This window comes from Microtus oregoni, unplaced genomic scaffold, assembly GCF_018167655.1.
Source record: "Microtus oregoni isolate MIOR12 unplaced genomic scaffold, Mior012 000029F_ref0000214, whole genome shotgun sequence".
Taxonomy (NCBI): domain Eukaryota; kingdom Metazoa; phylum Chordata; class Mammalia; order Rodentia; family Cricetidae; genus Microtus; species Microtus oregoni.
In genome coordinates, this window is record NW_024543088.1 from 20,150,920 (window position 1) to 20,164,216 (window position 13,297).

The 13,297-nt window shown below is 55.9% G+C and overlaps 1 protein-coding gene across 7 annotated transcripts in view; it reads left to right on the forward strand.

Annotated features, from left to right (window-relative positions):
- Positions 1 to 13,231, forward strand: part of Arvcf (ARVCF delta catenin family member) — a 53,364-nt gene extending 40,133 nt beyond the window's left edge. For 3 of the 7 annotated variants that reach the window (XM_041678391.1, XM_041678392.1, XM_041678396.1), the window contains 17 exons: positions 1,999 to 2,157; positions 2,319 to 2,845; positions 3,737 to 4,236; positions 4,874 to 5,057; positions 5,549 to 5,666; positions 5,870 to 6,041; positions 6,579 to 6,593; positions 7,394 to 7,465; positions 8,643 to 8,770; positions 8,996 to 9,146; positions 9,598 to 9,796; positions 9,888 to 9,999; positions 10,096 to 10,183; positions 10,509 to 10,562; positions 10,782 to 10,867; positions 11,434 to 11,553; positions 11,965 to 13,231. In XM_041678391.1, coding sequence (XP_041534325.1) covers positions 1,999 to 2,157; positions 2,319 to 2,845; positions 3,737 to 4,236; positions 4,874 to 5,057; positions 5,549 to 5,666; positions 5,870 to 6,041; positions 6,579 to 6,593; positions 7,394 to 7,465; positions 8,643 to 8,770; positions 8,996 to 9,146; positions 9,598 to 9,796; positions 9,888 to 9,999; positions 10,096 to 10,183; positions 10,509 to 10,562; positions 10,782 to 10,867; positions 11,434 to 11,541 — 2,673 coding nt within the window. In that variant the 3' untranslated portion in view covers positions 11,542 to 11,553; positions 11,965 to 13,231. The remainder of the gene's footprint in view (positions 1 to 1,998; positions 2,158 to 2,318; positions 2,846 to 3,736; positions 4,237 to 4,873; positions 5,058 to 5,548; positions 5,667 to 5,869; positions 6,042 to 6,578; positions 6,594 to 7,393; positions 7,466 to 8,642; positions 8,771 to 8,995; positions 9,147 to 9,597; positions 9,797 to 9,887; positions 10,000 to 10,095; positions 10,184 to 10,508; positions 10,563 to 10,781; positions 10,868 to 11,433; positions 11,554 to 11,964) is intronic. The other 4 variants (XM_041678395.1, XM_041678397.1, XM_041678393.1 and 1 more) reach the window with 3 other exon arrangements.
- Positions 13,232 to 13,297: the final 66 nt, after the last annotated feature.

The following is a 13,297-nucleotide window of genomic DNA, read 5'->3' on the forward strand; positions in this document are numbered from 1 at the left end:
CTGAGGTCATTTGCTAGCAGAGACTCAGGATCCCTCAGCCCATTTGTTAGTGGGTGACTCCTGCGTGTTGCCACCCTTTGCTGGATCCCTGGTTCTCCAGACCACTGCAGTTGCTGCGTGTCATATCCCCAGCACAGCCCAGGGTCTGTGATTCCTTCCTTGCTTTACCACCTAGATAGGGAGTAGGGTAGGGTTCTTCTTTGAATGTTTAATATATGTAGATGCATGCAAATCTACAAAGGGGCCCTGTCCCCTGGCAGAATGTCCCAAACAACTTGTCCCCTCAGCCTTGCTCCTCCCCCGCCTCATATCTAGGAATGTAGCTCCTAGGTTCCTCCCTCAAAAAAAAGAAAGAATCAAACAAAAAAGAAAGAAAGAAAAGAAAAACAACCCCCCCAAAAAAAAAACCAAGAGGAAAGAAAGAAAGGAAGAAAGAAAGAAAGAAAGAAAGAACCCTCTTGACTAGCTCCCTAGGGTCCAGTAGTGAGAGCTAGGGCTTGAAACTCAGTCACCAAATAGAGATGGGACAGCCCAGGCCTCAGCACAGAGCCGTCCCTACTACCCAGTGTCCTTGGAGAAGTGCCCAGGTCACCCATCCTGGCATCTCTCCAGTTGTCCCCACATTGGGCCTCATCTATTTCTCTTTCCCAGGGAACAGGGTCTCCTCTTCCTGGCCAGGTCCCAGCAGACATTCCATCTCATCCCTAGGCTAGGAAAGTAACTGGTAAGGCACTGTCCCAAAGAGGTGAGGCAAAGCTCAAAGGATTCTTGTTAAATGGGTTTCTGAGATTCCTCTGCTAGTACCTCTGAAGTGCAAACCTTCTCTCCTCTTAAATCTCCAAGGCCCTGCTCCTGAGGGAGGGAGAGCTGTGCTCTGTGCCTCCACTTTCCTGTGTTGCCAGAGCCCGGGAGATGTCCTGTCATGCTAGTGATACACTTGCGCTCATACACCGTCCTCGTGATCTCTGCAGGAAGACCTGTTGTGGGGGCACAGCCTGGCCCCTGCTTAGCACAGGCTCCGGAGGTGGGGGAGATGCAGTCTGAACTACTAACCCTCCCTGGGCCTTGGGTAGGCGAGGCACAGCCTTCTCCTGACTTAGCCATGGCTATAAAGGAATGTGTCCCCTCTCACCCACCCACAGTAGCTTGAGTTCTAACCCCTGTCCAGGCCAGATGCCAACCCCAAGATGTTGACAGGGTGAGGCCCAGGGCCCAGGGCAGACCGTGACTCTCAGATCCATTTGCCACTCTGCCCAGCAGGAACTGACCAGTCTTTTTTGGAGTTGGTTACCACACTGGCTAATCTGACTAATACAAGTGAGCCCCACTCCTTAACTATCTTCCCTAGAATTCCCACATTATTCCTCTGCAGGGTGGTAGCAAGGTGGCTGCAGGCAGGAATCCATACGTTTAGTGTCTGATACAATACCTGGTCTCCATGTCCCAAGAGCGTTTGGGCCAAAGGAGCAAAGGTCTTGTAGCACTGTGGGCACCTGGTGTACTCTAGAAGGTGGGTATCTTGGAACTATGAGCACTCTTGGCTGATCTTGGCACAGGGTTGTGTGAACTGTGCTGAAACTATGACTCCGAGCCTTGGCCATCAGAGTTTATGGAGTAGGATGGGGAGGAAGACTGGCTTGAGGAGGACGGTGATGTCAGAACATCTTGCGGGACCTTCTTCGTTCCTTTTTAGAAGCCATGCAGCTCAGAGAAGGCCACTTTGCACCTAGGAGAATTGAGCCACCCTGGCTTTGTCAGGGCACTGTCCGGGTCTCTAAAGCCACCAGTCCATACACCACTTTCTTGTCCATCAGGTCACCAAGAAACTCATGCTTGTGACCACAAGGACAGTATGCCAGGTGTCTTTGGGTTCAGATGGACTCCCCTTGCACCTCCTCCCAAGGTTGAAGAACTAATAAACCCTGGTGCGTGATCAGCAGAAATCCAAGGCAGAGTCTGTGGGGCATGTAGCTTTGACTTCTGATACCCTTCTCCTAGGAGCAGAGCCCGGGTAGCCAGGCATCGCTGGCCACAATGCCAGAGGCACCTGAGGTGCTGGAGGAGACAGTGACAGTAGAGGAAGACCCTGGTACGCCCACCTCCCACGTGTCCATTGTCACATCAGAAGATGGTACAACCCGGCGCACTGAGACTAAGGTATGGCTGGGCCCAGGCAAGAAGAGGGAAGCTTGGACAACCACAGCCATCCCTCTGTGGAACAGGCATGATGTGAGCTGGCCCCCTATGGACCACTTGTTGTTTGGATGGAGAACCCTGGCACTATTCACCAAGCCCATATGCTACTTCTTATCCATCAGGTCACCAAGACGGTCAAGACTGTCACCACAAGGACAGTACGCCAGGTACCGTTGGGCCCAGATGGACTCCCCTTGCTGGACGGTGGCCCCTCACTTGGCTCTTTTACTGATGGGCCCCTGGACCGTCATTTCCTTCTGCGTGGTGGTGGCCCAGCAGCCACACTCTCCCGAGCCTACCTCAGCAGTGGAGGTGGCTTTCCTGATGGCCCTGAGCCCCGTGATATCCCAAGCTATGGCAGCCTATCCCGAGGGCTTGGGGTACGGCCCCCGCGTACCGGTCTCTTGGGCCCAGGGCCTGGTGATGGTTGCTTTACACTGCCTGGCCGCCGTGAAGCCTTCCCCATGGGCTCTGAGCCTGGACCACCAAGTGGCCGCTCCCTGCCCGAGCACTTCCAAGCTGAGCCGTACGGCCTTGAGGATGATACGCGGAGCCTGGCTGCCGATGATGAAGGTGGCCCTGACCTGGAGCCTGACTATGGCACAGCAGCACGGAGGAGACCTGAGTATGGGCGGGGCCTTCGCACCAGGTGAGCACCTGTTGCTTGTGACTGCTTCTTCTGGGGATCCTGCCTTCCACTTTCCAGCTACAGAGTATCCCACAGGTCATCAGGTTATATTTCAGTTAGAACTGGCTTCATCTCTTCTCAGGAACAGGCCTGGGGTGATAAGTAGTAAGCTGGTGTTGCTGCCTGAAGCTGGCTCTAATAGCCAGCTGGCCATGAAGACCCAGGCTTCAGATGCTTATGATCTGACTCTGCTTAAGACCTCTGATGTTTCTATGCTGAAGTCTCCACCATGCACCCTAGCTGAGACCCAGAGGCTTGGTTCTTCTTGTCATGGCCCTTGATCCCGCTGTTTATGCCCTTCCCATTTATATCTGTAACATGGAAACATGACCACAACCTGAGTCTAGAGTTTGCTTTGTGACTCTGGGCAAATTACCTGACCTTCCTAGTCTCAGACTCTTCCTTGAGAAGTGAGCTTGAGAGTTCATAGGGCAACTGAGAGCCAAAGACATGCCTCATCACATGGTCTGACTGGAGTGGCCATTCTCAGGGAGGATATTCTTCTACCCTTTACATGCTGGTATAGTGAGCTGATGCTACAGAAAGGAGGTGAGGTTCCTGCCCTGTCACTGACAGATGCCACATCAAGCCACATTAAGCCATGGTTAAGTGACACTGTTAATGAGTGGACATTCCCGAGGGATGTAAGCCCATTAATGGCTGCATTTGTCTGTAACCCTGACCTTGCACTGACTGGGCTGGGGTAGAACTCTTGGTGTCCACACTGTGTTTGGGGCTGAGATACAAAATGCTGTCAGTTCCTCTTAGAGAATTCCCGGACCCCTGAACAGGGTAGGGGGTGGGGCTACTGACTACTGTGAAGGTGTTGACAGGACCTGCTCACCCACACAGGGCCTTTGAGGACACAGCAGACGATGCTGGTGAGCTGATAGACGAGCGGCCTCCATTCCCAGCAGCGACGGCCCCTCTGGCCCAGCCTGAGAGGGGCAGCCTGGGCAGCTTGGACCGAGTGGTGCGGCGCTCGCCTTCAGTGGATAGTGCCCGCAAGGAGCCACGCTGGCGGGACCCCGAGCTGCCAGAGGTGCTGGCCATGCTGCGGCACCCTGTGGACCCTGTGAAAGCCAATGCAGCAGCCTACCTGCAGCACCTCTGTTTTGAGAATGAGGGCGTCAAGCGGCGAGTGCGGCAGCTGCGTGGGCTGCCTCTGCTGGTGGCATTATTAGATCACCCTCGGGCCGAGGTGCGGCGCCGGGCCTGTGGGGCGCTGCGCAACCTCTCCTATGGTCGTGATGCTGACAACAAGGCTGCCATCCGGGACTGCGGGGGTGTGCCAGCCCTGGTGCGCCTGCTGCGGGCCGCCCGTGACAATGAGGTCCGTGAGCTGGTCACTGGTGAGTGGGCCTTGGCCATGGCGACAAGAGCATGGCTTAGCCCGTAACTGGGGAAACAGGAGTATAGCAGACCCAGGTGCTGGGATGGGTCCCCAACTCTCTCAGCCACGGGGTTGCTAGCACCAGACCCTACCTCCCCGCTTCCTTACCTGTGTTAAGTACAAGAGTAGAGCTTGTGCCGTGAAGAGCTTGGGGGGGTCACAGGGCCAAATCTCCACAACCCTTTGGTGTCAGGAGCATTTGCCAGTCCACCCACTCATGTGGCAGGGACTGGGTGGGATAAACTGACACTGGCTATGCCTCTCTTATAATTTGTCCCTTCCCTGTTGATGAAAGCTACCATTAGCTGCTGCCAGTTCATCTTGCCCAGGCTCTGTGGGGCCCTTGAACCTTTTACAACTTTTACTGCTTCTAACTCTTACTTGAGCTGGGTGTCACTCAGTGGCAGTGCTTGCCTGATGTGCACAGGTCCTAGGTGCCATCCCTGGCACAGCCTAAAAAACAAAAACCCAATGGCACCTCTGCTTACGTCATGTGCCTGCTGGAGGACAAGGAGGGAAAGCTCACAAGTGTCATCCCTGGGGAGGCCAAGGCAGGAGGGCCATGGTCAGCAGTATTGACTAGTGGCACATTACAGGCACACTCTGGAACCTGTCATCCTATGAGCCCCTGAAGATGGTCATCATTGACCACGGCTTACAGACGCTGACCCATGAGGTCATCGTGCCCCACTCAGGCTGGGAGCGAGAGCCTAATGAAGACTCGAAGCCCCGGGATGCCGAGTGGACGACAGTCTTCAAGAACACATCAGGCTGCCTGAGGTGTGGGCAGGGGTGGGGCATAGGCCAGATCTGCAGGGTGTCAGGAGCTGCCATGCTCACAGCCCAGCTTGTCCAGTCTTAGGAGCTTTGAACCACATCCTAAGTCCCTGGGCTTTCCAGTGGCATTGCCTTTGGACCCACAGACGGACTCCTAAGTCTCTGAAGTCCTGCTTGTCTGTCAGTTTGATACCACCGTGACCCTGCAGGGTCCTGGTATTGAGGCAGTGGGGCAGATTTGCCTGCATATCATGGATTCTGGCCTCTTGGGGCCCACTTCTATCCTATTCCAGGCCAACTGGGAGCCAGGGAATCAACTTTCTCCCCCATAGATACAAGGCCCTACTGCCCGGGACAGTCAGGCCACCCTATTCTCTCTTACTGTGATCCAGAGGACCCATTGTGTAGATGAAAGCCACTGAGGCCTAATCGGCTGGGGAGTTCCGTGGGGGCAAGAATAGGGGTCATTGGTGGTCCTGCTCCCTTCCACCCAGGAATGTGAGCTCGGATGGTGCAGAGGCCCGGCGGCGACTCCGCGAGTGCGAAGGGCTGGTGGACGCACTCCTGCATGCCCTGCAGTCCGCTGTGGGCAGGAAGGACACAGACAATAAGGTGGGTGGGACAGCGTTCCTTTCAAGTTCTCAGAGCCCAGGGCCACAGGACAGGACCCAGGGGCGTGGGAGCTCCCTAGAATGGCACAAATGGGAGCAGGTGGCATTTACCTAGAGCAGGGGACATGGTCCCTTGGGCAGTTCCCCCAGCTTAGGCTGACAGCGTCTTGTCCAGTGTCCCAACCAGGCCACCTCTTCCCACAGTCAGTAGAGAACTGCGTGTGCATCATGCGGAACCTGTCCTACCACGTGCACAAGGAGGTTCCAGGAGCTGACAGGTACCAGGAGGCCGAGCCTGGCATCCAGGGCAGTGCTGCAGCCTCTCAGCGTCGGAGGAAGGATGACGCCAGCTGCTTTGGTGGCAAAAAGGCCAAAGGTGGGTGGGTGAGCCTGGGATACGTCTCTTTCCCACTGGTCCCAGGGCTCAGGGCTTTCCATGTCCACGGCAGGTGTTCCTGGAGGCTAGAAGACATCCAGTCAGCCCCCATGGGCATGCAGCAAGTTGGGAAAAGTGCAGACCCAAGGCCCAACCTTAATCCTTTTCTGTGGGCCATGGTGTAGTATCCACCTTTGTCTTTCTACTCTTGGGAAGGATTCTGAGGGGCGACAAAGGACACTACCTGGCTGTTCACAGCGCAGCCTGTAATCATCCCTCTTTCCTCCACTTGGCCAGGGACCCTCAGCACCTGCAAGGTACAGGTGTCAGGTACCTGCATCCTCCAGCAGTGGCAATGGGACAGGCACACTTCCTTCACCTGCCCCTGCCCCTAGGTCTTCCCTGAGCCCCCAGAATTCCTGGAATGAGGTTGCACAGCCTGCTTGCTTGGCCTGGCATGGGTGGGAGTGGGAGTCATGGGAGGGTTCTGCTGCTGAGGCTCATCTCCTCTTTCCTGTGCTTCCTCCGGCCGCCCAGAGGAGTGGTGCCAAGGTGAGTCCCTGCTTGTTCTGCTGTCCAGGTCTGGCAAGTGCAGTGGGCAACAGAGTGACATTCACGTTCCCCAAGCTCAGACAGTGATTTCCATGACAACTATAGGGCAGCTGGGATGCCTTCCAGCCTCCAGGCCCTGCCCCACCCCCCAGTCCCCTGGAAGGGCAGCCATCTCCATGACAACAGCATAGACATGACAGAGGCTGGAATGCTGGCTCTGGACTGGTGGGAGGCCCAGGGGCTGCCTCTTACAAAGTCAGAACAAACTACCAAGGCAGCACTGGGACCGAGCAAACAGTGGGCAGGGTCCAGGGAGTGGCCAGCACAGGGGACCATCTGCCCCTCTGATGAAGTGGGTGATAGGTGGCACAGAAACAGGGCAGGGGCATCAGGTCATCTGCAGTGGATTGCTGCCTGCTAGAGCTCCTTCAGCTGAAGGGGCTGAGAGTTCAAATTGGCTTCTACAGGGGCTCAGCCTAGATCCGGTTATCCTTCAGTACAGTGAAGGTTGGCCCATGTCTGGCCTCCAACTGGGGGCAGTTTTCCTCTTGGATGGAACTTTTTGGCCCAGTCCTGCTGCACTGTAGTTTAGCGTGCTGTGTCACCCTGATGAGAGGTGAGGTCTAGGTACTCAGGACGTTGGGCTGTTGCTAGGCTCTACTGCCACCCATGTCCTGGGCCAGCCTGCTTCCTTACTCTGAGGACAGAGCATCTCTGCCAGGGTATTCTTAGTACCCAGTCCCCTATACACTTGTCCCTCATGGATGTACCCCTCAGTGCCTACCACCCTTCTCTTCCAGGGAAGAAGGATGGAGAGATGGACCGGAACTTTGACACACTGGACCTGCCCAAACGTACTGAGGCTGCCAAAGGTGAATGGGTAAAGAGGCAGAGCTGGGGAGCCTGGGGCTTGTGCTGGCGAGGGGTCAAGGCTTTGTGCCATTGAGCAGGCCTAGAAGACTGGGCTGGAGGGCCAGGTAATGCAAACAACCTCACCCATCAGAATTCAGTTTTCTAAAGAATGGTTGGGGCTTGACACCGCCCGAGGGTTCAGTCAGTGTGCACAGGTGTTTCAGGTAAACTTTCACAGTCTTAGCAAGTGAGGTGGATTGGAGGGACACTGACGGTGACTCAGCCGGGTTACTTGTAGAGGGTATGACCCAGGGGCCAGGGTCTCAGGATGGGCTTCTGCAGTCCGGGGTGGATCACCCCTGCTGTGTTATGTCTGCTGCACTTCAGTGTGCACTGACATTGTGCTTTGCACTGGGAACTGACAGTTAGAAAAAAAGATTTCCTTGGTAGGGCCCAGGATATCAGAAGAACCCAGATGCCCCAAACTGAGATATGGAAGAACTCAGGCCCAGTAGCCAGCCTGTGTAGATACCCTGAGAGGAGAATGTGTCTGGAGAACTTGGGGAGCAGGAGACCCAGCAGGCTGGAGTGGAGGGAGAATGGGCACAAGGGGAAGGGGAGAGGTGAGATGTGGGGTGTGGGAGTGATGTCCTGGGCTAGGGAGATGCTCTGGTCTCACACAGGCAGGCTCGGAGGCACCTTAGCTCGTATCCTTGAAGCCTTCTGCTGGGCACCTTGCTGCCAGGCTCGGACTCAGTTGCTGGGGAGTCTGGAATGGTTGCCTGGGATACAGGGGTCCCAGCTCTACAGTCTGTTACTTACTGGTGAAAGTGGCCCCTATTGTCAGAGAGGGTAGGTGAGCCTTGTGTTTAGGGGTGCTGCCCTGGTGACACCCAGGGAGGGTAAGCTCTGTTGCTAAAGAAGTAGCCCAGCACCCATCTCCCTCTACCATACCTCCTGGATGTGCGGGCTACCAGCTGAGCCCAGTACCATTTCTTTGCAAGCAGGGTTAAGGAAGGAATGACCTCGTCTACCTGCTTGGTCTCTTGGCTGAATGGGACACTAATTGATACTAAACATGACTTGACTGTTCAGTATCCGCCCCTGCAGCCCACCCTAGCTTCGGAACAATGAATAAGAAGGGGCTGCAGGAGCGGGGAGTTACACCTTGACGGGCTGCCATCGCCTTGTGCCTAGGCTTTGAGCTGCTATACCAGCCTGAGGTGGTACGTCTCTACCTCTCACTCCTTACGGAGAGCCGGAACTTCAACACCCTAGAAGCTGCAGCTGGTGCCCTGCAAAACCTAAGTGCTGGCAACTGGACGGTGAGGAGTCAGGCTGGCAGGGAGGGCAAGACCTGGACAGGGGAATTCCAGACACCCCACTGGTTCTGCCTTGAGCCCTTACCTCTATCTGGGCCAGCAGGAGAGGGCACAGCACATCCTCAGGGTCAGATGGCTCTAAGCACTGTGCCCTGGCCAGCGTGCTTGGTGTGGTGTTGTGCAAGGTAACTTCCCTCTGAGTAGTCACCTCATGTGCCACCCTCACAGTGGGCCACATACATCCGTGCCACAGTACGCAAGGAACGTGGGCTGCCGGTGCTGGTGGAATTGCTACAGTCTGAGACAGACAAGGTGGTGCGTGCTGTCGCCATTGCACTGCGCAACCTTTCACTCGACCAGCGTAACAAAGACCTCATCGGTGAGGATGCTGATGGGTCTGACCCAGGGCTTGTGAAGGGGACAGGTGTCATCCGTGAGGATGCTGACGGATCTGACCCAGGGCTTGTGAAGGGGACAGGTGTCCTCATTGGTGAGGATACTGACGGGTCTGACCCAGGGCTTGCGAAGGGGACGGGTGTCCTCATTGGTGAGGATGCTGACGACGGGTCTGACCCAGGGCTTGTGAAGGGGATGGGTGTCCTCATCGGTGAGGATGCTGACAGGTCTGACCCAGGGCTTGTGAAGGGGGCAGGTGTTGGGGACAGGTTGTTGGAGGATGGGCCCATGAGGCTGGGCTGGTCTTATGTTGGACTGTGGGAGCTTAGGTCTTCCTCTCCCAGTCCTTGAGGCTCAACCTTTTAAAAGCTCTAGAGGTTGTGGCAGTCCTGGTAATATCCTGTGTCTGAACACTGCTCCTTCCCCGCCTTTAGGGAGCTATGCCATGACAGAGCTGGTGCGGAATGTTCGCAATGCACAGGCACCTACTCACCCTGGTGCCCACCTGGAGGAGGATACGGTGGTAGCTGTGCTCAACACCATCCACGAGATTGTGTCCGATAGCCTGGACAATGCTCGCTCCCTCCTGCAGGCCCGTGGTGTGCCTGCACTGGTGGCACTTGTGGCCTCCAGGTAGGTGAGAGCAGAGCCTGCTGAGGGCGGGGTGGAGGGAGACTGTAAGAGGTAGACCACTGACCCCAACCCTGACTGCTGCTTGCTGCAGCCAGTCAGTGCGGGAGGCCAAGGCTGCATCACACGTGCTACAGACTGTGTGGAGCTACAAGGAGCTGCGAGGAGCCCTACAGAGGGATGGCTGGAACAAGACACGCTTCCAGGTGCAGCTGCCCCGCCTTCTCTCTCCCTTTGCCAGGTCTGCCCCAAGCAGGAGTGTCATGGGCCTTTCCTCTTATTTGTGTTTTGTGCCTCCTTAGTCTGCTAGCACTGCCAAAGGACAAAAAGGAACACCAAGTCCTGGGGGCTTTGATGACAGCACACTGCCACTGGTGGACAAGAACCCTGGTGAGCACAAGCTGGGGAGGGGGACACAGGACTAGTCCCTGAAGCCTGGGAGTAGCGCCCCATCTGTGAATGCACAAGGTTGGTGGGGTTGGGGAGACAGGGCTGTCCTGTTAAGACGGCTCAGTGCTTGAGGCTTTTCATGCAGTCAGCCTCCTGGGAACTCTTCTGTGGCTGCCCAGGAAGCCAGGGTGGTGGCAGCAGGCAGAGACTGGAAAGGAGTGCTAAGCGTTAGAGTCACTGAGGACTGTCCTGTGGCAAGCTTGTCTGCACTGCCCTCCCTATGCCTGCCCACTGCTCACAGATAGACACTGCTCATGCCTTGCAGATGGGGAGAAGTCAGCCCCCCGAGATGTGATCCTCATGGATACACTTGGTCCAGGTAAGTGCAGGTGTGCAAGGAAGAGGGCTGGGAAGCTAAAATGGTAAAATGTCATTTTCTATGTGAAGAGGTGGTGTGCAGGCCTCAGGGCTGGTTGGATCTGGCACTGAGATCCAAAGTTCCCTTTCCCAGGACTTTCTGATATGGACTGAAAGATCACCTGTCTCTGTGGTGCCTTCCCCAGGGCTCCCTCATTCCCTGCTCTGTTCCACTCTACAGATGGGTATGCCACAGTTGACCGGAGGGAACGGAGGACACTGGGCAGTGACTCCACAGGGGAGACCTCAGAGAAGGAACTGTTTAAAGTGAGTGACAGTGAGCAAGTACCCAGGGAGGCTTTATGTTTGGGGCTTGGCAAGAGAACAGCCATGTAGTGCTAAGTTTGATCAGGGCTCTGGAACGTGGCTGGGGTGGCACTCACTTGCAAGACCCAGAAAGTAGCCCACACATCAGTGGACTGTGGTACTGAGGGTTCAGTGCAGACACCTGCGCAAAGGAATGGACAGGGCAGCTCTGCCTGGTCACTGGCTGCATAGAACCCGAGTCTGAGCAAGTGGACCTGTACCTTTCTCTTATGTGTGTGGGGGCAGGGTATCCACTGTGGTCCCCTGAAAAAGAAAGCATCTGCCGCCTACTTTGTGCCAGTATCCTGGCTTCATGTACCAGCCTCTGGTATATCCATGTGCCACCCATACGGAGTGTGAGCCACACTAGTTCCAGAGCGTCACTCCCCTGTACTGCCTGGCAGGCCCACCTTGTATCGTACCCCTTCCTTGTCCACATCGACCAGCCTAGCCTGCCCTTAGTTGCAGTTAACCCGCTTTCTTTTCCTGCTTCTAACTCCTGTCTGCCTACTTGCCATGCACTGCAGCCCGACCCTGGCAGGAAGGCCCCTCCGCCTGGGCCCAGCAGGCCTTCGGTCAGGCTGGTGGACGCCGTGGGGGATGCTAAGCCTCAGCCTGTTGACTCCTGGGTCTAGCTTGCATGCCTGGTATGTTCCTTCATTTGGTTGGTTTTCCCATCCGTGGACTGGGGCTTCTTGTCTGTTTCTGCTTGCTGTTTGTCTGAGCTCCCTGTGTGAGCCCTGGCAGGACCCAGGAAGACTCTCCCAGAGCTCACAGGCCTGTTCCTGCCCCCAGAGATCAGGGTCCTGAGGAGACATGCCCTCTATTTCCTCAAATACCCCTATCACAGGACCCTTTGAAGACCAGTTAAACAGGACTGGCCCTATTGTCAAAGCTCTTGGCATGGCCCACCCTTCAATCCACAGCCACAGCTTCTGTGTGGCCTCTGCAGGCAGCTGCCCTGTGTGGAGGCTCCCAAGTCACCCTGCTACGTTTTGCTGGCTCTGTTGCCTCTCTGGGCTCCCAGCTACAGCATCTGTCTTTGTCTTCTTTTGCAGGGCCCTGGCCCAGCTGTTTGTTCTTAGGGATCACATCGCAATAGTTGGAAGGGCCATCTTGAACAGAGCCAATCCTGGAGCCGGGAGTCCCACCCCTATGTGGCGGGTTGGCCAAGCCTCCTGTCCCAAGCCAGGGCCTGACTTTATGAATATCCCTTCTGTCTTACCCTCCCCTCTCCTCCACTCTCCTGATCTAACTCTCCAGGCCTGAGTTAGCTGTTTACTGACATGGTGCTGTGTAGTGGGAGAGAGGGGCAGGGGGCCCCATGCACAGTGCCACAGAAGAGCAAATAGAGCCTGGAGTGGAGGTTCTGGAGCAGGCAATGGGATGATTCGGGGGAGGGGGATTTGGAAAAGAACGGGGGCTAAGGGTGGCTGGAGTACTGTCGTGCATGCAGGCAGACCAGAGTGAGGGCTGCTCCAGCAGAGTCCAGGCAGGGATCTTTAGGAGGCAGACAACTCGGGGGACAAGCTGTGCTTGCCCCCAGCCCTTGTCCTTGGATTCCTAGGACATCTTCCCTCTGCTGTGTACTTCTCCTGAGTTGCCTGTGGCTGGGGCCACTCTGGCTGTTGCATCTGCATCTGCCTAGAACCTCAAGTAACCTCGGGGCCTGAGTGCCAGCAGCAGCGGCGGACTGCTCTTCAGTGCCTGCTGTTTGGGACTTAATGAAGAAAACTGACACAAAGCATTCAAAATGAAACCAAAATAAGACTGTATCAGCAAACATTGAAACTTTTGTAAGAAAATTTAAAGATTAAAAAGCAGCAAAGGAACTGCCTGTCTTCTGACTCAGCTCACCAAAGCCATCAGGCACCTCCGACTACAGAGGAGGGCACATCCCACTGGGTTAACCGAGCCACTGCTGCCACCTAGCGATGACATAGTTTCCTGAAGTCCCCTTGCAGTGGGGGTGGGGTGGGGGAAGGCCTCCAGCACTGCTTACTTCTATCTACCTTGGCTCCCTTTGGTACCCCCAGCCCAGGAGGGGCCTGCTGACTGTCTGATCTGGGCACAGGTGGGATCAGCTGAGGTGGGGTTGATCTTTGTGTCTAATCCTGGAAACAGGCCCCTTCTGAGGTCTTCAGGAACCTCTTGGAAGAGAGGGTGGGGGCTAGGGCAACTGTAGCTTGGGTTCCTCAGCAGCTGGGTGCCTGGCAGACATGTCCTGTGGTCCGAGCCCACCTCCTCTTCTATAAGCCTGGAAGCAGGACTGGAGAGACTGGGTGCCACACGTGGGTTGAGAGCAGCAGGGACAGCATGGCCCCACAGCTTCTTGTCCCAGTGCCTGCTAGTCAAAGATGGGGCAAAGGCTGTGTGCCATATGCATCAGGT